We start from the raw sequence: 24,941 nt of genomic DNA, 5'->3' as shown, positions 1-24,941 counted from the left end.
CTCATTTCCGCAGATCACACTCTCTCGCACACACAAGCGCACACACCCACGCGCGATACTAATTTCCCCACATCGCGTCCGCCTCCCCCCCACACACACCCCTTACAACCACAACACATGCGTGTTCCCTTCCCGTTTGTGTGTGTGCTCTGAGTAAGGTTTAAAATACAGACCAGATCCTCACTGTCCACACTGGTGACCAAAACCCAAGATTATCCCAATACCCAGACCTGAACTTTTTCATCAGAACTTGTTCTCTTCAAGTTTATTTTTTTAACTCAAACTAGAAAATAAAATTGCCATGCCTGAAAACACCTGCAAGAAATAGCAAGAAAGAGCCTGAAAAGCTCTTGATTCATCAGTAATCGGTCACTACCAGCAAGACTGTACTGGGTTATCTGCATAGTCCCTACCAGAAGGGCCAAGTACTGGGCTTCTGAATGGTAACTGTCAGCAGGACGGGTTCGGGGCTTCCACTGGAGGTCAGAGATCAAATACATGAAATTTCCAGTTAACTTGGATTCAGCACAAACTTCATCTATGTTGGCATGCTGCCTCTCAAACCAGTCTACTCCTGTCCACAGGAGTATTGTCCCCACCACTCACAGCACTGACTGAGGGAATGAAGGCAAAACCACTCCTGAAGTTTAAACTGAGTTAAAAGTACTGGAACACAGTGACTTAATGACAGGGTTCCTTAAGGCACAACCAATAAAACAGGCAGGAATGGTCCTCTCTGTGCAAAAGAGGCATTGACATTGTAGCCCTCCTCTCTGGGACAAAGTTTGTAATTAAGGAGCAAAGAAAAGCAGAGAAATGGCCCTTGCCGATCAACTCTGGCTAAAGCAGGCCAGACAAGACAGGGCTTTGTGGCAGTTCCCCATACCCTCTCATTCCCAACCCCCAGGAGACAGTCAATGTCAGCAGCCCCCACCAGCCCTGCCTGGGAGAGGAGCCAGGTCAAACCACATTTAGCACCCTGTGATGGGATATCAAACCCTCATTTGGGAAACATCATGGGTTGAAAGGCAGAGAATATTGTGGGCCTCTTAGCTGCAACCCAACTCTCAAATACTCCAGAAACCCTGAGGATCCTCTTCAGGACCCTTCTCATCCTATCCAACCTCAGCTCCTGCTTGAATCAGAGCCCCACACCTGAGGGTAGGGTCAGGGAGGGGCTTAGGAAGCAATTTTGATAAATCATATTAGGCCAACTTATGCCCTCCCCCACCACACCCATTCTTTGGGAAAAAGGAGACTAGCTGGGTCCAGAACAGGGCAGGGTAGGGCTATGGTTTCAGTCCTCAGTCCCATCCATCACTGCTAGGAAAGAAGAGGGCAAGGGATGGGACATCGAGCTCTGTTAAAGAGAAAAGGCTCCTGTGCAGATGGCAGTGTAGACATTTTCATCCATGGGGATATATTTCCCTTGCTTCAGGTCCAGGAAGAAGAGTCGGTCTGATGTCTGGTGCAAGTCAAATCCTTCTCTCTGCAGTCGTGTTTTCTGGATCTTGAAGGTGCCTATGGGATAAGCAGGAAACAACTACCCAGTCAGCAAAGGGTGATGTTGAGGGAGACCCCCCAGGGCAGGGCAAGGTCCCAGAACTAGAGAAAGCAAAATAGCATGAAATGAAAGATATGAATAATACCTGTTGTGTCCACCTGAGGGAGGAGGCGTAGGAAGATAGGCCGAGCATATGGTGGAAGTACTCTCTGAAGTTCCTGGTACAGGGCATTAGGATTCAGTGTAGCATGTGGGTCAGCAATGGCAGCCATTCCAGCCTTGCCCTCCACTCCTAAAATGGGGTTATAGGCTGAGAACATCAGCCTCTAGAATTTTCTAGGACTTTCAATCCTCAAAGTTCTCCCAAACCACTTTCTATCCCATTATGTTCTCCCAACTCTCACCCAGATACACACACACACACACACACACACCACCCTCCAAACCCAGTTCCTTGCCTGGCACATCCACTCCATAAACTGCCACATCGGTCTGGCCCAAAACTCTACTCAAGACACCTTCCACCTCAGTTGTGGAGACGTTCTCCCCACGCCAGCGGAATGTGTCTCCACTCCGGTCCCGGAAATACATGTAACCAAGTTCATCCATCACCAGCACATCTCCTAGTGGGAACAGATATTAGGGTGAACTACCATGGATTACTGCTAGGGGACCTTATGCCTCCAACTCTGTCCAAAGTTATACAAGATTAGTTTATACCCAGGGTGCCGTTCTTAGGAGGTACCCAGAGAAGCATGTAGGGCAGTTACTGAGAGGGGTTGTAAAGAAGCAGGATATTTGAGAGGTAGGAAAAGATAAGCAGTTCCTGAGAGATAGGTAGGGTTTAGGGAATACTTGAGAAGAAAATGGAGCTTGAGGGGTACCTTGGTGGTAAAACGAGGTTTGGCAGTACCTGAGAGATAGGCACTATCCCCTTTCCGGAACACATTATACGCTATCTTCTTGTTGGTTGCACTTTCACTGACATACCCATCAAACCGCCGAAGGGGGTCTTGCTGATTGATTTGCCCAACCAGAAGGCCAGGCTCCCCTAAAGATCAGAAGTATATATGTAATCCATAGCATAGGTCTGGGATTTCTGGGAAATGGGGATGACCTAGTTTTGGGAGGCTTAATTGGATACTAGAGTAGATATATCCCCCTCCCCACCCCTCACCAGGCTTGCAGGGAATGCAGAGCCCTTGGGTATCTCTCAGCAACTCCATTGTATCCTCGTTCACCTTCACCAGTCGGATCGGGTACACATTGGGCAGGATCCGGCTATTGAAACCACATGCCCCCACCTATGCCAGGTGGAAGAGGAGAGAAAATGTAAGATCTCAAGCTGAATGAGGAACCCTGGGTTCTATACCTTACAGGCATTGCCATTCATCTTTTATGCCACAAATTTGTTCACCCTTAAGAATTTTATAGTTTTCATTTCCAGCTCTCTTTGGACCTCCAGGTCTTCCAGGAGGTCCAAGGGCCATGCCCAGCCCCCCAACTCTCACTTGACCCCCCCAACTCCTATTTGCCCTCCTGACCTTTCCATCGAGGTTGGCAATGCTGCAATTGCATTCAGTTGCACCATAGAATTCTCCAATCTGCTGGACCCCAAAACGGCAAGTGAACTCCTCCCAGATGGCAGGCCTAAGTCCATTGCCCACAGCTAGGCGCACATGGTGCTGGTTCTCTGCTGGCCTAACAGGTTGCTTCAGAAGGTAACGGCAGATCTCACCAATGTACTGAACGACCTGATGGGAATAAGGGAGGAAAGGATATGGGTAAAATAATAGTGGCAGGAGAGAAATGTCAGTTGGACACACACTAGAGATATAGCAGGAACAAGTGTGTTAGAGGCATTCAGTATTGAGGGGAAGTACACGAGGGAGGACAAGACTCAGAGAAGATGAGAGTTAGCAAAATAATCATCCAGCCTCATACCCAATATGGAATCTAACCTTTCTAACCTGTCTGAAGGAGGGCCATTAAGCTTCCACTCAACTATTCCAGATTACTGGGAGTTCATCTAAAGCATCCTGTTCTCTATATACTTGAGTTGTTAAGAGTTCTTCCTCATATTGAGCTGACAGATCATACATCAAGTAAGAGGCAGAGCTGTGATGGGTTTTGACCTTTATTCTAACTAGCTAATATGATTGCACAATGATGGCTGCTTTTGAAATGATGCCCATGTTAGGAACTAGGAACCAGTAATCTCCTATTTCAAAGGATCAATTCATTCATTCTTTAACTAAGAATTATTACAGTCTTCAATGCTCAGTATGTTCAGAGCACTCCAACCCCCCTTTTTTTTAAACCCTTACCTTCTGTCTTGGAATCAATACTGTATATTGGCTCCAAGGCAGAAGAGTGGGAAGGGCTAGGCAATGGGGGTTAAGTGACTTGCCCAGGGTCACACAGCTGGGAAGTATCTGAGGCCAGATTTGAACCTAGGACCTCCCATCTCTAGGCCTGGTTCTCAATCCACTGAGCTACCCAGCTGCCCCCCATCCAACCCATTTTAAATAAAGAATTCATGAATTGGAGGTAAAAGGCTTCAGAGTAACCTAAACCCTTTGGCCTATTTTAGTTCTTAATCTCAAATTATATTTTTATTTATTTTTTTATTTTTTTGAATTTATGAGATTGTATGTTTCTATTAATTTAAAAAATAAGCTCATACTCTTTGATTGCCCTTGAATTTAGGATTTTACTTTTAATATAATTTTTAAAAATGTTTTTCCATGGTTACATGATTCGTGATCTCTCCCTCCCCTTTCCCGGAGCTAACAAGCAATTCCACTGGGTTAAACATATATTATCGCTCAGAATTTATTTCCATATTATTCATTTTTATAAAAATCTTTTAAAACACACACCTCAAATCACATATCTATATAAACAACTGATAAATCATATTTTTCAAACTATATTTTTAACAATTTTTTTGGCATCCTCTACCCTGTCTACTTTTGCATTGAAGTCATATAGTATATTAAATCAAAGTATATGTATACTTAGAGAAGGCTGTCAAATTCTTCATAAAGTTGTAAATTACTTTTTATCATCTTCAATAAAGGTTGAAATATAAGCTATAATTATATTCATGGGGATGTTTGCTTAATTCAATGTAAGAACCTGAACCTAACTCAATGAAGGTATGTTTCTTGTTGACTTTAGGTGCATGTTGAATCAAACTTTGCCAACTCCTTCAATTCCCTCTCCAAAGAGAACCTGCAAACTATCTTTCCACTTAGCTGCACCTTTGTATCTTCTGGTATTATTTCTAGAATTTTTTTTTTTAATCACCAATGTGCCAGTGATATGGCTGTGAATTATAGAATACCACAGTGTCTAAAGACTTAAAATTAAGGCTCACTCAAAGGGCACATAGTAGATGTAAGTAGGCTTCAGCCCATTGAAATTAAGAAACTGGGAAGCAAAGGATATAATTACAGAAAAATATAACCAGAAAAAGATGGGCCTTTCAGAGTGAAAGCAAGGGAAAACTAGTGGGTGGCCTGTGCGCTCCATGAATAGCCACACAACATCAAGAAATGTAGACAAAGACCTTTAACATGTTGCATGGATATCTTCTGGTGGGCTTACAGTATGTGAACAAAATTCACACAAGATGGGAAGGTTGTACTTAGTAGGTTAAGAAATGGTGCTTGGATTGGAATGGGTTTTAGCTCTGCATCACAGGAGAAAAGTACTCACAACAAAGAAATCGCATATCCATCAAAGAATCCATAATTTATGTAAACAGAGATACAGCTTAGTTCCTCAAGCAGTATGCAACTTGGTCACCAAAATGTGGAACTCTACTTAAAAGATCCAACAAATAATGTTTGTAGACAATCCAAGAACTGGGACTCTTAGTATCCCCTACCCCGTTTCTCACTGACAGAAAAAGACGAAGAGGGATACCTAGGACCAAAGAACATTTTAGATTTGTATCTCTTCTATGTGTTGGCCAAAAAAATTATTACCTGGTAGCTAACTCTCTGGTAATGAGTTTCTCTGAATTAACCTGGTCCTTGCATAGCAGATCCAAGCTCTTGCTAGGTCTAAACATGAAGCCTGACTAACAGACTGACTGATAGAACATACCAGAGCTTGTGCTCTGCTGGTATAACCTTTGAGAACCCAAGTCTTCTGTGGAAGTATTTGTCAAAATTCCTCTTGAAATGTGATGCCCAGAAAAAAACATATTTCAGGTATGGTGTGTCCTTTGAAGAATACAATATTATCTCTTTTGGTTTAGAGCAAGAGTTCTTCACCTCTTGGTAGTCTAGCGAAGCATATAGACCCATTCTTAAAATGTTTTTAAATGCACAAAATAAAATACAATTAAAGTAAGCCAATTATACCTAATTTTTATATATACACATACATATATATGTATGTGTATTTATATATGTATGTGTTATTATATATATATATACACATACATATATATACACATGTATATATATGTATGTGTATATATATAAATATAAAGACACTAAACTACCTAGCTGCCCCTTCAAAATATATTTGAAGATCACTGGCCTCAGGTTAAGTGTCCCTAGCCTGGAGACCCTACATCTATTAATCCAACCTAAGACTCTAGTTACTTTTTTTGCTAGTCAGGCCACATTGTTGGCTCAAAATAAGTCTGTGATAAACCCGAAACTCCCACATTTCTTTTTACCTGAACTTCTGCCAAATTATATCTTCCAAATCCTGTATATATGCAAATGTATAGGATTCTAAAAATCTAAATGCAAGACATTACATGTTACTTAACTTCTTTATGGATTTAGACTAGCTTTCTCACTTGCTGAGATAACTTTAAATTTTAATTCTGTCACCTATTGAATTAGCTATCCCTCCTAATTTTATGACATCTATACATTTGCTATGTATGCCTTCTTTATTGAAGTCATTTCTGTAACTCTGAAAAGGAACAGTTTTCAAAACAGATACAAATACAAATTATTGAAAAGGACATGGCATGCCACTAGATACCTCATTGTCGACAAAGACGGATTAAGTAACTGTCCTCTGTGGGGATACTTGTTCAGTCAGCTGCTTATCCACTTTAATTTTCCTATTATCCAGCCCATACATTATGATTATATCCACAAGAACATGAGACTTTTTCATGGTCTTAGTATTAGAAGGGACACTAGAAGTCCTCTAATTTAATCTCCCATCTTAGATAGCAATCCCTTCAAATGCTTTTATGAAATAACCTATCTACAAATTACATTTTAGTACAGTACCACATGAGGAGGTGAAAAATAGACATGGTGGTGGTATGATAACAGGAAAAGTTAATCTAAAACGTCTTCACTAGTAAGATGTGGGGCTGGAAACAGTCTGACATTTGCTCCATCCCACTTCAGTTATCTATGAATGCAAAAATCCAGCAGTGACACCTCTATTTTATGTTATCAGTGTTAATGACAGGACAAAAGATAGGATGGAACAGAAAATGGGAACCTAGAGAATCTCAGAGATGAAAAGGACCTCAGAGGTCCAACCCTTACTCAAAAAATGACAGCCTCCATGGAGTCCTGCCTGTTAGAAAGTGATTTCTTACAATAATTCATAATATACTTAGAAGGCCATGAGTATGCATATACATAATCTGCAGATTAAGAATTAAGGAAAAAGAACACTAATTGCTTGACCTTCAAAAAACAGAAGCTAGATCATCTCACTCCCAAAACAGAATTTACAACTATTATTATTTTTCAGCCTTCTGAGATTGTTTGAAGAATTTGAAGACTAGGTTAGTCAGGCCTATCCTGTGGTCTCCAAGCTTTCATTCCTTCTGAGACAGTGGTAGAATAGGGCGGAAAAGGCTCTAGATTTGTTATCAGGAAAGCTTGGGTTAAAACCTTGGGTCTGCTACTTGCTAGTTAAGTGTACAAATGACTTCACACCTCTGGACCTCAGTTTATTATGTCACGTGTTTTGCATACTATATGTATAACCTAGATTGAATTGCCTGCCAGCACAAGGAAGGGGAAGGGAAGGGAGGGAGATAAGTTTGAACATATAACTTAAGAAACTTGTGTGGAAATTTATTACATGTAAGTAGTAAAATTGATTAAAGGAAGGGTGATTAAGAGGGTAGTCACAGAGCTTAGGGGTTGTTGGTAAGAGCTTCAGCTAGTTCAGTGATGGTGAATCTATGACACGTGTGCCAAAAAGGGCAAGCAGAGTCCTCTCTATGGGCACACCTGCAGTCACCCACCATAGTTTGTTACTTAAAAGCCAGAGGGACTGGGGGGTGGAGCTATTCCCTTCCTCCTCTCCACCATACCTGGGGTCATTACTCCTATTACCTGCCTCTCTGCCCAATAGTCCCATGGGAGCACTTCCTCCCTTCCCTGTCTGGGGTAAGGGGCAGAGTAGGTATGGCACTTGGTCCCTGGGGGGTGGGGCCCAGCACTCCATCTCTAAAAGGTTAGCCATCACTGATCTAGTTCAATCAGAGTTGAACAAAAACAATCTCTCAGCCTTTGCTTAGAAACTTCTAATGAGTGAGAGACAGGCCATTCTAATTGTTAGGAACTTTTTCCTATCAAGTTGTTGGGTTTTTTTTGTCTCTGCAGTTTCTGCCTATTTTCCTAATTCTGCTTTCTGGGGCCTGAGCCACAGGATAGCATTTCCAGTGCTTGAAGATAGCTATCAAGGCCCTGCCTAAATCTTCCATTCTCCAAGCTAAACGTCTCCAGTTTCATAAGGCAATCTATCCCCTTTTGGCATGATCTCATGGTCCTTCATCATCTTGTTGCCCTCTTGCTCACAAATGTCCTTCCCAAAATGTGGCCCTGAACTCAGTCTTCTGGCTGTAATCTGATCAGGTCAGAGTAGAACAGGAAAGAGAAGGAGAAAGGAACAAGCACTGATTAAGCACCTATTGTGCACTAGATATTATGCTAAAAGCTTGACAAATATCATCTTAAGACCATGCCTCCACAGTCCTGAATCCTGACCTTCTTTTAACACAGCCTATTAACTTGATTTTTTTTGATTGTGATATTATCCTGTTGACTTATAACACCGAGTTTATGGCCTGTTAAAATATTCAAATAAACTATTTAGCCACTATCCCAGACAGCAAAAAGGTACACAAGGAATATAAAGGAAAATAGTTGGTGAAAAAGTCAAGAGAGGAGCCAACACCAACAATAACACTGGGGACAATGTTTACTGAGAGATCTTGAAAATGTCTTTTAACTCTCTCTATATCTGCTTCAATGTTGCCAGGGTCTGTGACTTCCTTGGGGTGGGCACTACCTCTGCCAACACAGCTGTAACACCTCCTGCTGGGCCTTAGTAGATAATCTTCCACTACTTTCTGTGGCTAAGACCATTCATGATCTGGTGTCCAGCCTCCTGGTGATGAACCTCTCTAATCTTAGTAGAAACACTAGGTCACCAGGCCTCAATGCCTTTCTGGTTTCATAAGACCTGCTAGAGCTTATGTTCCATTGGCAAAGCCATCAAAAACCTAGTACCACTGCTATGCTATAATGAGACACTGGAAGAGAGCTTTAGTAGAGGGATCCTCTTTATGTTTATTATTATTTTTTTAACCCTTACCTTCTCATGGGTAGGACGAGCTAACATAATAAAAATGACAATCCTACTCAAATTAATTTACTTATTTAGTGCCATACCCATTGAACTACCAAAAAACTATTTTACTGAATTAGAAAAAACCATAACAAAGTTCATTTGGAAGAACAAAAGATCAAGGATATCCAGGGAAATCATGAAAAAAAATGCAAAGGAAGGAGGACTTGCAGTCCCAGATCTCAAACTATACTATAAAGCAGTGGTCATCAAAACAATTTGGTACTGGCTAAAAGACAGAAAGGAGGATCAGTGGAATAGACTTGGGGTAAGTGATCTCAGCAAGACAGTATATGATAAGCCCAAAGATCCCAGCTTTTGGGACCAAAAACCAATTTTTGATAAAAACAGCTGGGAAAATTGGAAGACAGTATGGGAGAGATTAGGTTTGGATCAACATGTCACACCCTACACCAAGATAAACTCAGAATGGGTGAATGACTTGAATATAAAGAAGGAAACTATAAGTAAATTAGGTAAACACAGAATAATATACATGTCAAATCTTTGGGAAAGGAAAGATTTTAAAACCAAGCAAGAGCTAGAAAAAAATCACAAAATGTAAAATCAATAATTTTGATTACATCAAATTAAAAAGGTTTTGTACAAACAAAATCAATGCAACCAAAATTAGAAGGGAAGCAACAAATTGGGAAACAATCTTCATTACAAAAACCTCTGACAAAGATCTAATTACTCAAATTTATAAAGAGCTAAACCAATTGTACAAAAAATCAAGCCATTCTCCAATTGATATGGGCAAGGGACATGATAGGAAATTTTCCATTAAAGAAATCAAAAGTATTAATAAGTACATGAAAAAGTATTCTAAATCCCTTATAATAAGAGAGATGCAAATCAAAACAACTCTGAGGTATCACCTCACACCTAGCAGATTGGCTAACATGACTGCAATGAAAAGTAATAAATGTTGGAGGGGATGTGGCAAAGTCGGGACATTAATTCATTGCTGGTGGAGTTGTGAATTGATCCAACCATTCTGGAAGGCAATTTGGAACTATGCCCAAAATGCGCTAAAAGACTGTCTGTCCTTTGATCCAGCCATAGCATTGCTGGATTTGTACCCCAAAGAGATAATAAGGAAAAAGACATGTACAAAAATATTCATAGCTGCACTCTTTGTGATGGCAAAAAATTGGAAAATGAGGGGATGCCCTTCAATTGGGGAATGGCTGAACAAATTGTGGTATATGTTGGTGATGGAATACTATTGTACTCAAAGGAATAATGAACTGGAGGAATTCCATGGGAACTGGAATAACCTCCAGGAATTGATGCAGAGTGAGAGGAGCAGAACCAGGAGAACATTGTACACAGAGACTGATACACTGTGGTATAATCAAATGTAATGGACTTCTCCATTAGTGGCAATGCAGTGATCCTAAACAACATGGAGGGAGATCTATGAGAAAAAACATTATCCACATTCAGAGGAAAAACTGTGGGAGTAGAAACACAGAAGAAAAATAAATGCTTGAATACATGGGTCAAGGGGATATGGCTGGAGATGTACACTCTAAATTAAAATCCTAGTGCAAACACCAACAACATGGAAATAGGTTCTGATCAAGGACACATGTAATACCCAATGAAATTGCATATTGGCTGTGGGAAGGGTGGGTGGAGCGGAGGGAGGGAAATAATGTGATTCTTGTAACCAAGGAATAATGTTCTAAATTGACTAAATAAACCAATTCAAAAAAATTAAAAAATCAAAAAATAAATAGAACCGTTCCCTTCTGCCTTAGACTAAATACTATGTATGGGTTTCAAGACAGAACAATGGGAGTTAAGTGACTTACCCAGGGTCACATAGCTAGGAAGTGTCTGAGACCAGATTTGAACCCAAGACCTCCCATCTCTAAGCCTGGTTCTCAATCCACTGAGCTACCCGGCTGCCCCTTTATATTTATTATTTTTATCCATTGTCTGTTTTCCTGTAGTTACTATAAATGAAAACCTTTTAAAATCCTCAAAATTGTTGACTCTAAGTTGACAAGCCCCATTGTCTTTTGGGAGAGAAACCATGCTTTGTCAGTAGCAACCAGTATGGTAATTCTTGTAGACCAGTGATAGAGAACTTATAGCATGAGTGTCAAAGATGGCACACAGAGTGCTCTCTGTGGTTGCCTTGCCCCTGACTCTCCCAAAGTGTTACTAGAAAGGCAGAGCTGCTCCCCTCTACCTCTCCACCATGCATGATGACATTTCTACCCATCCCCCACCCTTCTGCCCAGCAGCCCAATGGAAGCCCTTTCTCCCTTCCCTGTGTGGAATAAAGGGGGAGGGGGACAGGCATGCCCAGCACAGGGCAGGGAGGAACACAGCACTCAGTCTGAGGTGGCACTCCTCTCTAAAAGGTTCACCATCACTGTTATAGACTAATCTCTAAACCTGATGAAAAAATCCAAACCAGGAGCCTAACATGTCCTTAGGCATCAACTGGCCAGGAGGTAGTCTCATAGGCTGATGAGGGAGAAAGGATAAGCAGGGAAGGTAGGAGATGGTAGTAGGCATTTGGGGAGAGGAGAAATGATAGAAGGAAGAGACATGGAAGAGCCAAACAAAGGGCTGATGTAGAGAGTTGGTTGGGGACACACAGAGAATAGGGTAAAGGAGCCCTGACCGTGCAGTTGTACTTGATGCAGTCATCCCAGAATCGGCTGGCAGAGAACTTCTTCCTGATGACGACTGTGAGCCCATAGAGAAGGCACTGCCCCACCCCCATGATGTTCCCTGCAGAGAAACTAGGATTAGCGTTAAAAACCTCATCAGACCCACCCTACTTATTCTTTTCGTCTCCCCTTCCTTCCCACAGTCCATTCTACCTTATGAGTTGTTGAACCTCCCTCCCTTCAGTACCTGCTGAGTGGTACAGGGGGAGACAATTGTAAATTATATCCGAGGGTTTCATTCTGTAGGCATGGTGCCCAAAGGCTGCAATTCGATAGTATCTGGATAAGAGAAGAGAAGTGAGGCAAAGGGGGTAGGTACATGGTCTAAAGGTGAAGGTATATGTACTAAGAGCAGGGAGAGGTATGGGGGAAAGGGTGGGACTTATGCTTAAGACATGGGAGGTGGTGGCAGGCCAAGATAAATACAGTGCAGAAACAGGTCTGGGGCAAGGGGAAAGGATAGGATTGAGGATGGGGATTGTGTGGAAGGGGCAAGGTTGAGACTGGGTCAAAGGCAGAAGGAAGGAGTCAAGAGCTGATAAATCAGGAGAGTGGAAAGGGGTTAATAAGGTTGGAAAGCTCAAGGGGAAAATTGCAATTGGGGAAAGCAAGGACCCCTACTGTCCAGACCCTTATTCAGCTTGCAATCCCACCTGCTGTGTACTACAATTGCAGCTTTGGGCATCCCAGTAGTGCCGGAAGTGTAGATGTAGAAGAGACGATCTGCAAAGAAAGGGAAGGATCAGGGGTGGAGGAGCCAAGAACTCTGGGTTTGTTTCTGGAGATAGGATTACAGGGATGGAGGAAGGAGAGGAAAGAGGCAAATAGGACTAGAATGAAACTAGAGGTACTGGCAGGAACTGTCTCAAGGTGGGAATCAGACTCACCATCCATCCCTTTAGGGGGCATCTGCATGGGGGGTGCTGTGGAGGCCTCACTCAGCATAGGATCAAGAAGATGAGTATCAGGGGTGACCCCTTCTGGCCCAAAGTCCCCAGAGCAGAACTTCACAAGGTTTTTCCCTAGCTGCACGCTCACTTCTGAAATAGCTGGAATACAAAAAAGGTACGCCTATTAGCACTAGCCTAAAGGCAAACAGGATCCTTTGATCCATAGACATGCCTCTCAACCTGAGCCTGAAGTCATACCTCTCAGCCCCAGGGAGCCTGAAATCACTAATTCACAGACATACTTTTCAGGCCACAGATACCCCTGTTAACCTCCATCAGTAGACATGTTTCAGCTCCAACCCATAAACATAATTGTCAGACCCAGCCCACAGACATACCTATAAGAGCTAGCTCACCGACATGGTTGTCAGCTCCAGGCTACAGACATACCTGGGCATGCATGTAATGCTCTTTCCCCCTAAGCATAAGGCCATACCCTTCCCTTGCCTAAATACAATCAAGGTGGGAATTGGTCCCCCCTAGCTAACTTTCCTCTCCCAAGCTCCTGCTGGCCTCTAGATCACACCAGTCACTCATCCCTTTGAGTCATGGTCTCCTTCCCCTCTGCTTCCCAAAGTCCTCCCTCAAACAGAAAAAGTAACCTTTGCCTTGATTCTGTGGGGCCTGACCCCTCTGTACCACCCCCAGCCTCACCAGCTGCTAGCTCCCCCCCAAAGATCAGGGCCTTGGCCCCTGAAGTGCTGAGGCAGAATGTAAGGGGCTCCAGCCGCAGGTTCACATTGAGCAAGGCAGCCTCCACTCCTGCCTTGGCAAGGCCAAGCCACAGTCCCACAAACTCAGGCCGGCCCTCCAGGAACATGGCAACCACATCTCCGGACCCAAAGCCAAGCTGCAGGAACAGGTTGGCCACTGCATTGGAGTACTCATCCAGTTGCTGGAATGTCCACTGCTTTCCGCTGACCGCATCTACTAGGGCCACCTTTTGTGGTTGTCGGTTGGCCACTTTCTGGAAGACATAAGGAATGGTATGCCGGGCCCGCTGGTGCCGTCGGAGCTCATAGCGGACACTGATCAGCACAGAGAGGCCACTGTAACAGGAAAGAGAAAAGATCAGAAGCTGTAGCTGTGGCCATCCCTATGCTCCAGGTATTCCTAGGTATTACTTCCACACAAAATTCCAGATATTTCTTCACACAAACACTTTGAAAGATGGAGGGACAAGGCAAGGAAGGTAATAGTCATAGGGACACTCTAGCATGCATTTGCCTTGTTACTTTGGAGCAGCCTCTGCCTTAGTTTCCCCATCTGGGTAATGAAGTTAGCAATGTGACCTCCATCTTGTGGGAGTAATGAAGCAAGTGAAAAGGATAAACAACAATAATAATCCAGAAGAATAAAAATTCCTGGAAGGCAGGAATTGTCTCAATTTTGTTTTGGTATCCTCAGTATATAACAAGAGTACTCATATAGGAGGCACTTAATACTTACTGACCAAATGAATGAGTTTTTGTAAAATAAAGCAAATTAAAAATTTTTATGTCATATTTCATGTTTTGATTAAAATATCTTGAATGGAAAAATACAAAGATGGTTCAGTTTAAGGTATAAAACTAGTTATATAGTTAAATATTACCTAATTAGCAATTATGTTCCTAATTCCATAAGGGGATCTTTTAGCTCAAAGAAAGCTTCATGATATAATTTCTAATTACACACAACTCAGGGTAGCATGCTCATGTAATCTCAGAAGAGTCTTACAAAGAAACTACCCCAGGCCTTGAGGACCAATCTACCGAGGACTTACAGCAGCACCGTTATAGTTTATTTAGTATGATTAAAGAAGACATCCTCTCTTGTTAGAGTCAGAACCCTGTCAGTCCAGAAGGTCCAATTAAACTAAGAGGTACTTCATCCCAGTTTTCACACTTTGGGACTCCAGAAAAAAACATGCTTATTAGCTACAGTATAGGAAGATGAGAGGTGACAGATTCATTCAACTCTCCTGTCTGATTGTAAGGATGTGTACATTGTCAAGTCCTGAGCTCTTTCAAAAAAGAATGTCATAGACTTAAATAACTATAGGATAGTCAGGGATGAAGTAGGTCTTACCAAGGAGAAGGAACAGAGAGCTAAATGCATGAAGGAAGGAGAAGGAACAGAAGAGAAGAGCTTTTTGATTCAAATATCCTAGAAGATTTGAGGGATAGATTTCTGAGGACTGAATAATGCTGTTTCCAAATAAACCAAAGATCATAAAAGCGTGAGGTGATGGGAGTATATACTGTCCTATTAGACATAGCCCCAAATACAGGGTTCAAACTGTTCAGCAGAGAAATTCATGTTATTGGGCTTCAGTAAATACAACCACCAAAATCATCACTGAGTTTTCTGAGGTAGTTTGCAGATAATCTGCAAAGGTATGCCGGTAAATTCCTATCTTAAATAGTTACTTCTCTTTGAGTAACAAAGAACATAATTTCCACTTACCTCAACATTAGTAGAACACTATCTAGATTAAGTTTTCCTGCTTAGTGATGGAACTAAGTCTACATTGTCACTACTGACAATGAGGGCAAGGGCAAAGGAGACAGTAGGGATTGAGACAAGATGGGAGACAATGCCAAGGAGACACTGGATAGTGTCTACCAAAGAAGATGGGAGAAGAGTCAAAACCCATGTTTTGTGTTGGGATTGGGGGTGGGCAGGAGAAGATAGTTTTGCAGGTGTTCTAACCAAAAAAGAAAACTGGTTAAATATTTGATAAGGGAGAATCAAGTTTTAAAGGCCCTGAAAGAGTAAAGATACTCTATGCTGTAACATGAGTACTCAGAGGGCTTAGCTATTCTGGGAGACTTAAGGAATCTTTCCCTATCTTCAGTTCTACCCTGGCACTAGCTCCCTTCTCACTGTTTTGATCTTTTCCCTCTGCCCTGCCCCCACCTCCCCTTCCCAGGCTCTGTCCTACCATCACCTTTTCTCCTCTCCCTATCCAGCTCTGTCCAAAATCCCTCTCTCCCCAGAGCTTTGCCCTGATCTCCTTTCCTCCTTCATTCCCTCGTATAGACCAACCATCCTTGAATTCAGAGAAGAAGCAGAAGGCCCAGAAGGGTGATGGATGGGGACACACAACAGAGTGACTGCTAGTTCATCAGGTGTGACTTGCAAACATCATAATAACTTATGCAGTTGGGACACCTTGTTCTTTAGGACAAGATACACAATGTCCAGCTCAGTACTTCTTTCTCCTGCATACTCCACCTTCATTGTTCTTACCTGTTGTCCCCATCGTCCTCCCACTCCCCCAGAATTCTACCTTCAAGTTTAGGAGAATGAACATAGGGTAGAACTGCCAATGGGAGCCTGGAGGTGGGTTCTAACAGTGGACAATACATGTGGCATTAGGGTTAGGCCATGTTATGCCTTAGAGTTCAGCTTTCCCAGCCATCTTGTTCCCACTTCACACTGCCCTTTCATCTCACTCCAGAGGGAACAAGACTCTGCACTAACTTCAGATTTTAGAAGCCCCCAAACTCCACCCTCAATCAGAAGGGAACCATTTGCTAGTAAGACTCCCAGGGACTGCCTACACTCCTTTCTAGGTGGATAAAGGGGCCTTTCTTCTCTTGCTCACTGACCCAGCCCCAGACATGTTTCATCCTGCTCTCTTCTTCCAAGGGCCAAGTTCATTTTGAAAAGGCCACATGACTCCCAGGAAGATATGGGAGACAAAGCAAACCCTGAATACTTCATCCCAATGCCATTAACTCCTTGCTGAGCCAGATTAGGTCTCTATATTATGTAGGGGCTGAGAGAAGTACGATAGATTCTGACAGAGCAAGCTGTACGAACTGTTCCCATTATGCCAAGGCCACAGAGCCAAGTTCATAGCTAAAGCTATTACAACGACATCCCCCCTTCTTTGCCCCTCACTGCCACCAAAAGATCCACTGCTACCATCTTCTCTGACATAGCTCTGCCTCAGTGACCCCATTCCTCCTCCCTTAGCCCTTTGATACCCCACATCTCTCTCACTTACAAAAGGTCCCTTAGTGCTGTCTTGAAAATAATGCGCAGGAAACGCCAGCCACCAGTACCCACATAGATACTCAGAGCAGCTGCCAGACTCCAAGACCAGGACAGTCCCAGGAAACGGAGGAAGCCCACTGAGGCCAGAGAAGAAGCCGTGCATAGGCCTGCAGCACGCATCCTAGGAGGAGGAAAAATAATTCTGAGTCTAAGGACATATTGGGGATGGGGGGGGGGTAGGGGAGAGGAGGGGAGGACAAACTGACAGTAAGGGCAGGAAACAGGTATCATTGGATCATAGGACTTAGCAGGGGCAATGGGGAAAAAGAAAAGGAGACAATTAAAGAGGCAGGACCTGCTTCATGGGAGAAACTAAGCAGGAGAGAATGTGGGAAGAAGTGAACAAAAAGTAACAAGATTGAAGTGGGGGAAAATTCAGGGACTGAGGGGTCCTAGAAAGTAGAAAGATAATGAGGAAGAGAAGTTGGGAAAGACAAAGGGGAAAGTTCAGGGAAAGAGAGGGCTAGAGGAAGGAGAGGGGAGAATGAGAGAGCAAGGAAAGTGAATTTGATCACTTTGGAGGGAAGGGGAAAAAGGGAGCATAAGAAGGAAGAGTTGAAAAAAGAGTGAAAGTGATCGTGTAAGGGTAAAAGGGGAGAGTGAAAGTTGAGGAGGGAAAAGGTTAAGAGTAAGGGAAAAGGGAGGATGTGGTCAATTTGAGAAGGGAGTGAAGGGAGAAATAATGAAGGAGACAATGGGAATGGAGAACATGAGGAAAAGGGTGACAATGGAGAAATAGTGAAGATAACAAAAATGGGGGACAGACAGTAGAAGACTGACAGTGAGGGGGAAGAGGGAGCTAGTGGAGGGACATAAGGTGGAAAAGTTGTGGCAGTGGTTGAAGGGGGAACAGTGGGGGAGGCAAGAAGGAGGGGAGAAGGTGGGGGTAAGAGTAGTGGGGACAGTGTGGGTAGAGATAGTGAGTGGAGACAAAGAGAGGGACTCAGGAAATGGTGCAGATGATAATGAAGAGGACAGTGAGGACTGTGAAAGAGAACAGGAATAATTTAGAGGAGATTAATGTCCAGATATGGATGGCCTTCAAAGTCTCTCTTAATTGATTTAGTGACCTCTGGGATTACTGGGGGAAGAATAAAGAAGGGGATTGGGGTGAACAGTGAAAGGATAACAGGGGTAATTAGAGGGGTTCTTATTTTGGTATAGGTTCCAATAGAATGGCTTCTCTGGTCTTTCCTAAATGATTTAGTAACTTCTTTGACTATAAGGGAAGGTACTGAAGGGAGAGGAAGGTGAGGAAGGAGAATGAAAAGGAACTGTGAGGGGACAGTGAAAGGAAAGAAAGGAAGAGCAGTGAAGGGACAGGAAGAGGGACAGTAAAGAGGACAGTAAGGGGGGCCCAGTAAGAGGGGCAGTAGGGGGGCAGGGAGAATGAAGAGGAACTGTGGAGGAACAGTTAGGGGGGGTTTGGGGGGGCAGCGGGCCAAGTGAGGAGGGAAATGAAAAGGGACAGCAAGAGGACAGGGGTTTCTGGCTCTGGTACGTGCTGGCCTATGTGGCCTCAGAAGTCTCTTCCGGGCTGATTTGTAGACCACGGTGACTCCAGGGAGGAGGGGTCTGCAGAAGGTGCTGCGGGGACACGGAAAGAGAATAGCGGTGGGGGGAGGGAGTCAGTGAGGGAATGAGGAGCAATGGGAGGAAGGGAAGGAGAGTCAATGAGGGAACAATGAGAGCTTTAGAACATACAGTGTCACACACACAGTGTCACACATAGTGTCACACACACAATGTCTCACACACACGTACACGCGCGCGCGCACACGTACCTCACTCCCTGGTCCGCCCCCTTAGGCCCCCCACCCTCTCCCTTTCCCCACTCCTGCTTCCGGAGGTCCGGACCATAGAGCACCTGGGGGGCCAGAGAGGCCGGCTCCGAGATCCGGCGGCTAGCGCAGGCACCCAGCCACTCTTCGTCTCCATGGCAACCTGCCGCCTGGAGGCGCCCAGCGAGGGAGGAGAGGGGAGGGGGAGGGGAGGAAGGAGGCGAGGCGGGGGCGGGGGTTGGAAAGGGGAGAAGAGGGCGTGAGGGCTTCCTCGGAGAACTGAAAAGCTGGCAGCTCACAAGCCTTCCCCCACCCCCACCCCCGCAGGGCAGATGTGGAAACTGAGTCCCAGGGAGAATGTTTGTCCCGTATTCCTGGACTCTAGCAGTCGAATCCGATCCCGGGACTGGGCGTGCTGGGGTCCGGGCCACTCATCTGAGGGACGTTACGGGAGGCCGCCCCCTAATGCTCCTAGAATGAATGAAGCTTTGTTTGCCGAGGTGTCTCCACCTCGGGATTTCTGTCTGCCCCCTCGCACAGAGGCATCGGACCCCATTCCATGCCCAGCATCCAGGCTTGAATAAGTCTGCGTGTCTATGCCAAATCTTCGTCCTTCTTGACCTCTCAAAAGGTACCAAAATCCAACGCCCGCCATCCCCTCCTTGAAACTCCTGCTATCTAGATTCAAGATTCTCAAAGGGCTCCTCGGAGCTCGAAAGGAACCCAGAGTCCATCCAGCCCAGCCTGACTCAAACAGGATTTCTTAACCTGGGGTCCATGGATAAGAATTGAGCATCTGCGAATTTGGGTGGGAGGGAAAAATATTACATATCTATTTTCATTTCTGTAGCTGAAATTGAGCATTTCCTTAAATTATTTAAAAATGTAATTCTGAGAAAGGCTTCCTGAGACTGCCACATAGTCCAGAACACAAGATGAAGAACCCCTACCCTAAAACTGACCCCCCAAAAAAGGAGTCACCTAGCACTTGCTCGAGGAGCTCCAAGAAGAGGGAAGCATTGCATCTGCGCTGATGATGACTCTTGGCAGATTTGCTATCTCCACCCTGGCCTCAATCACAGTGCAATAATTTGATAATGACAATTGGAGCTTCTATTTATATAGTGTTTTATGATTTGCAACAAGAAAAGAGCCCTTCCCTAGGCAAGACTAGGTACTGGTATTCTCTGCCTTTCTGCAACCCTTAGGCAAATTCTTTTCCCCAAGAGTAGTTGGCAGCTCCGGTTGGGTCAACATCCCGGTCAGTGTTGATCCAGATTAACACCAGAAATGCCCCGAGCTAAAAAGTTCCTTCAGGTTCTGGATCACTCACCTCCTAGGAGTCTTCCTCAACAGCTTTCATGGAAGATCAGGTGATCTGAGGCTCTCGGTCTAGAAGGCAATTCCTTGCAGTTGTTTTTGGCCAGGGTTTCTGCTCTGATTATCACCCAAGTCCTGGGAACTAGTGTTCTCCGATTCTGTCTTCCAAGATACACTAGTGGAAAGCCCTCTAGGGCTCTCTTGGAGCACAAGGCCTACGAGGACAAGTAGTGTGGGCAGGAGAGGCAGCTGGGATCTCACAGCCTCCATATAGGAAGCCTCTGCTTCCGCTGAGGGCGAATGAAAAGCTCCATCTCTAGTTTCTGAGGGTGTCCAGCCTGCCGAAGAAGGGGAGAATCACAGCTTCCTCCGACTACAGCTTTTGCAAACAGGATTTCAATGCTATCACAAACGGATGTCCCCAGAAGGCAGCTGTATTTCCCAAGTTACCGTTCAGCTGCTGCTCTTTCTGTGGCCCCGTTACATCGAGCCCCCTTCAAGCCGACTCTACTTGGGACCTGGGGGGCTCGGGCTCTGGGTGCCGCCTGGCCCAGGGAAGCCACAGCAGCTCTGGGAGGCCCCCTTCCCAGCTCTCACTCCACAATTTCAAATTCTCTTTGCTCATCCCCACTTTCCTCTCCCCCAACCCGCCCCAGCCCCTGCCCCCGCCCCAGCCCCTGCTCCGCCCCACTCCTTTGGATGCTTGTTTTCAAACAGCTCGATGACCTTTCCCCCAGTTTCTCTCCCCGGGAGGCCAACTTGGCCCCAGGCCAGTGCCCTTTGGAGAAGGGGGCTGACAGGCACACACTCTAGAGCCTCCCATTGGTCCCTTGATCGTGGGCAGCTCAGCTGGAGGGGAGGATGGGGTGGGGAAAAGAGATGGAAACTGTTGCATTCCCCCCTCCCCACACACATACACACGCACCAAGTGGAGCAGAGCCTGGCCAATGGCTCGCCCAACAGCCCCTCCTGGTGGCCTGAAATGGTAGTGCTCTCTCATTGAGCATCTCTGGATTTCAACTTAAAGGACCTTAAGAGATCCCCTAGGCCAAAAAAACCCTCATTTTGTACCCAAGTAATGTGCCTAAGGCGATAAATGACAACCTCGGGACAACAGAACCAGATAGTTTCAAGCCCAAGTAAAATCCCCCCAGGCATCCCTTTCCTGATGCCCCCAACTGTTAGCACCAGTCCTCACCACCTTCTGACTCATTTTATATTTATTCTGCATGCACTAAAACAAAAAAATCTTACCTTCTGTCTTAGAATTGATATCAGTCACAAAACAGAAAAGGTTAAATGACTTGCCCAGGGTCACCCAGCTGGGAAGTAGCTGAGGCCACATCTGAACCCAGGACCTCTCATCTCTAGGGATGGCTCTCCATCCACTGAGCCACCTCACTGCCCCCTCATCCAGTTTTTAAGCTGAAGATCTCTATGATCTCTCACCCTTATTTTTATGTATTTTTATTTCCCAAGTTACAAAAGAGTTATCACAGTAAGCCAAAGTTCAGAGAGAAGACATACTATCTTGGAATAGAGACATTCAGCCGCCACTTGCATGCATTAAAAAAAAAATTTTTTTTTAAACCCTTACCTTCTGTCTTGGAATCAATACTGCGTATTGGCTCCAAGGCAGAAGAGTGGTAAGGGCTAGGCAATGGGGGTCAAGTGACTTGCCCAGGGTCATACAGCTGGGAAGTGTCTGAGGTCAGATTTGAACCCAGGATTCTCATCTCTAGGCCTGGTTCTCCATCCACTGAGCCACCCAGCTGCCCCCTACATGCATTTTTTCTGTTTTCTTAAATATGTATGTCTTTTCTCTCTCCAATAGAATATAAGGGCCTTGAGGTCAATCAATCAATCAATCAACAAGCTCTTCTCACTTACTATGAGCCAGCCACTGTGCTAAGCACTGGTGATGCAGACATAAAAATATATGACAAAAACTATCCCTGCCCTCAAAGTGCTTATGTTCTAATGGGCAGATCCACATGTATATTAATGGATACAGACAAGAGATAAGACTAGATGGGGAAAACTGTGGGAGTTAAAACACAGAAGAAAAACAACTGCTTGACTACATGGGTCTATGGAGATATGGCTGGAGATGTAGACTCTAAATGAACATCCTAGTGCAAACACCAACAGCATGGAAATAGGTTCTGATCAAGGACACATGTGATACCCAGTGGAATTGCATGTAAGCTATGGGAGGGGTGGGAGGAGTGGGGGAGGAATAGAAAATTATTTTTGTAACCAAGGAATAATGTTTGAAATTGACCAAATAAAAAAATGTTTAAAAAACTTTAAAAGATGAATTTTTAAAATGGTTTTTACATGTAATAAGGAAAAAATAAAATTATTATAAAAAGAAATCTAAAAAAAAATAGAGATAAGACTAGATGGAAGGTAGCCTTAAAGGAGAAGACCCTGGCATTGAGGGAGACTAGGAAGGGCATCCTGCAGAAGATGTTTAGGCTGTCTTGAAGGAAGTCAGAGATCCTAAGAGATGGGTGTGAACAGAGAAAGCCCTGGGAGACATGGAAGGTGAAGGCATAGATTTAGAGCAGGAAGAGGTCTTGGAGGCCATCAAATCCAACCCCTTTGTTTTAGAGTGGAGGAAAGTGAAGTTCTGAAGTTAAGTGAATTTGCCCAGGAACACAGAGCAAATGTATGAGGTAAGATTTGAACCTAGGTCTTCCTTTCTCCAAATGGGACATTCTCTCACCAACAGCAGATGGAATATCCTGGGTAAGGAATAGCAAGTAAACAAGTATGACCAGATTGCAAGGGTGTGGACAGAAGTCATGTATAAGAAGACTGGACAGATTAGATAGGGCTGGGTCATGAAGAGCTTTAAATGCCAAACAAATTAGTTTATAATTTGATCCTAGACATAGTAGGAAAACACGAGTTTAGATATGTGCATAGGATATATGGAAAGTGGCATGGTCAGACCTACCATTTAGGAAATCACTTTGGCAGGCATGTGGAGGATAGATTAGGGTGGGGAAAGCCTTGAGGCAGAGAGACCAATGAAGATGTTATTATAGGAGCAGCTGGGTGGTTCACTGGAGGCAAGAGGTCCTGGCTTCAAATTTGGCCTCAGATACTTCTCAGCTGTGTGATCCTGGGCAAGTCACTTAACTCCAATAGCCTAGCCCTTGCCCTTCTGCCTTAAGACCTGTCAATATGACAGAAAGTAAGGTTAAATAAACATCCCAGTGCAAATACCAACAACATGGAAATGGGTTCGGACCAAGGACACACAAGTGATACCCAGGGGTGGCGGGAAGGGAGAGAGGAAAAGAAAATGATTTTTGTATCCAAGAAATAATGTTTGAAACTGACCAAATAAAATAATGTTTAAGGGGGAAAAAAGTCATGTACTAGATACAATAAACAGGTTGGTTTGGTTGAAAAAAAAAAAGGTTAAAAAAATTCAAAATGGAAGGGACCTAAGAGGTTATCCAGTCCAACTTCTTCATTTTCTAGATGAGGTACCTGAGATGCAAAGGTGAATGACTTGCCCAAGGTCACATAGGTAGTTAAGTATCAAATCTAGAAAGCAAACATGAATCTTCTAATATCAAATCCAGCATCCTTTTCACTGCTTCTTAATTACTCTCAAAAAGAGCAGCATTAATCTACTAGCATACATATTAAGTACCTACTATGTGTCATGTACTCCTACATGCAGATATTATAAAGATTAAAAACAACAACAGTTTCTACTCATAACAATGAAAACCTTTGTTTGATCTCCATCCATGTCCTGACCATTAACTGTGAATGTCCCTGAAAACTCCACCTGGATCCCTCTCTTCTCTCTGTATTCTTAAATGGTGATCTCATTAGCTCCCAGGCACCCAGTTATTATCTCTATGCTGATGATTCCTAGATTGGCATATCCTGTCCTGGTTACTCTCCCAAGCTCTAGTCTCATATCACCTGCCTATTGGAACTTCTGAATTGCATGTCCCATAGGCACCTCAAATAAAATATGTCCACAACAAAGCTCATCATTCCTCCAAAACCTACTTCTCTTCCCCAAACTTCCCTAACACTATCTAAGCCATCACTATTCTCCCAGTCACCCCGATTTCCCAACCTTGGTGTGATTTTGTTCCTTCCTTAGTCTCACGCCATACATGCAATCATTTGACAAATTTTGTTTTTTTCCTACTTCTACAACATCTCTTATATACTGAAAGCTTCCTTCTGTCTACTCATATAGCTGCTCCTCATAGCCATCATCTCTCTTCTGGATTATTATAATAACATTAAAAAAAAAAACAACCTCTTCGCTTTGTCCTCCCAACTCCAGACCTGGCTCTCTATCTCCACCGTGCCGCCTAGATGCCCCCAACCTTGAATTCTATAATGTTATATTAAAATATATTACATATAATATTATATTTTTATCTCTAACATTATTATATTTTAGGCTCTCTCCCATCTTCCCACTTTCTACCCTTCCACCATAGCCACACTGGCTTCTCACAGACTTCCCGAAGAATTAGAACCAAAGAATTTGGTTCCAAACTCCAGCACAAGGAATTGTCTGCTGGCCTAAGCTTCCTCCCCCTGTTCTACCAATAGTATGACAGTCAACACTTAGCCCAAAGGAGGTGATAGGCTGAACATCCCTCACTGTGTAAAAGGATATATAACCCTCAGAGGATAACGAAGATCCAGACCCAGCCTTCCAAAAAGGGCTTACATTTTTTTTGCTGCCTCCTCCTCCTCCTCCTTAAACATGAGTGCTCCCCAGAATTCCCTCTTAGACCCTCTTCTCTTCCTGGGATGACCTCATACCCTCTTATGACTTCAGTTATTACATATACTCAATCCTCAACCCCTCCCTACACAACCCAGTCCCTATTCCCAACTGCATGAAAGGATACTTCCCTCATTTTGGAAAGTCCTATAAGCCCCTTAAATTCTAAGTGCCACAGGCAAGGAGTATTGGAAAGATTGTGGAAAACAGGAGAAGCGC

At 44.0% G+C, this 24,941-nt stretch overlaps 1 protein-coding gene across 3 annotated transcripts; it reads right to left on the bottom strand.

Annotated features, from left to right (window-relative positions):
- Positions 1-236: 236 nt before the first annotated feature.
- SLC27A1 (solute carrier family 27 member 1) lies at positions 237-24,769 on the bottom strand. Of its 3 annotated transcripts, XM_056822790.1 has the most exons (14): positions 24,666-24,769; positions 19,953-20,277; positions 16,789-16,959; positions 13,446-13,840; positions 12,729-12,890; positions 12,495-12,564; positions 12,029-12,120; positions 11,793-11,902; positions 3,049-3,258; positions 2,682-2,808; positions 2,418-2,555; positions 1,963-2,127; positions 1,650-1,796; positions 237-1,521 (listed from the first exon to the last, which is right to left on the bottom strand). In XM_056822790.1, the coding sequence occupies exons 3-14, from the start codon at positions 16,956-16,958 to the stop codon at positions 1,364-1,366; spliced, it is 1,944 nt and encodes a 647-aa protein (XP_056678768.1). In that variant the 5' UTR covers position 16,959; positions 19,953-20,277; positions 24,666-24,769; the 3' UTR covers positions 237-1,363. The 3 variants fall into 3 exon arrangements, with proteins under 3 accessions (XP_056678768.1, XP_007488663.1, XP_001363955.1); XM_007488601.3 differs by lacking the exon at positions 24,666-24,769 and having other exon boundaries at positions 19,953-20,825; XM_001363918.4 differs by lacking the exons at positions 19,953-20,277; positions 24,666-24,769 and adding an exon at positions 18,623-18,760.
- Between the last annotated feature and the right edge of the window lie 172 nt (positions 24,770-24,941).

Source organism: Monodelphis domestica, chromosome 3, assembly GCF_027887165.1.
Source record: "Monodelphis domestica isolate mMonDom1 chromosome 3, mMonDom1.pri, whole genome shotgun sequence".
Lineage (NCBI taxonomy): Eukaryota > Metazoa > Chordata > Mammalia > Didelphimorphia > Didelphidae > Monodelphis > Monodelphis domestica.
The sequence above is the reverse complement of the archived record's forward strand: the minus strand, read 5'-3'. Positions and strand labels throughout refer to the sequence as shown.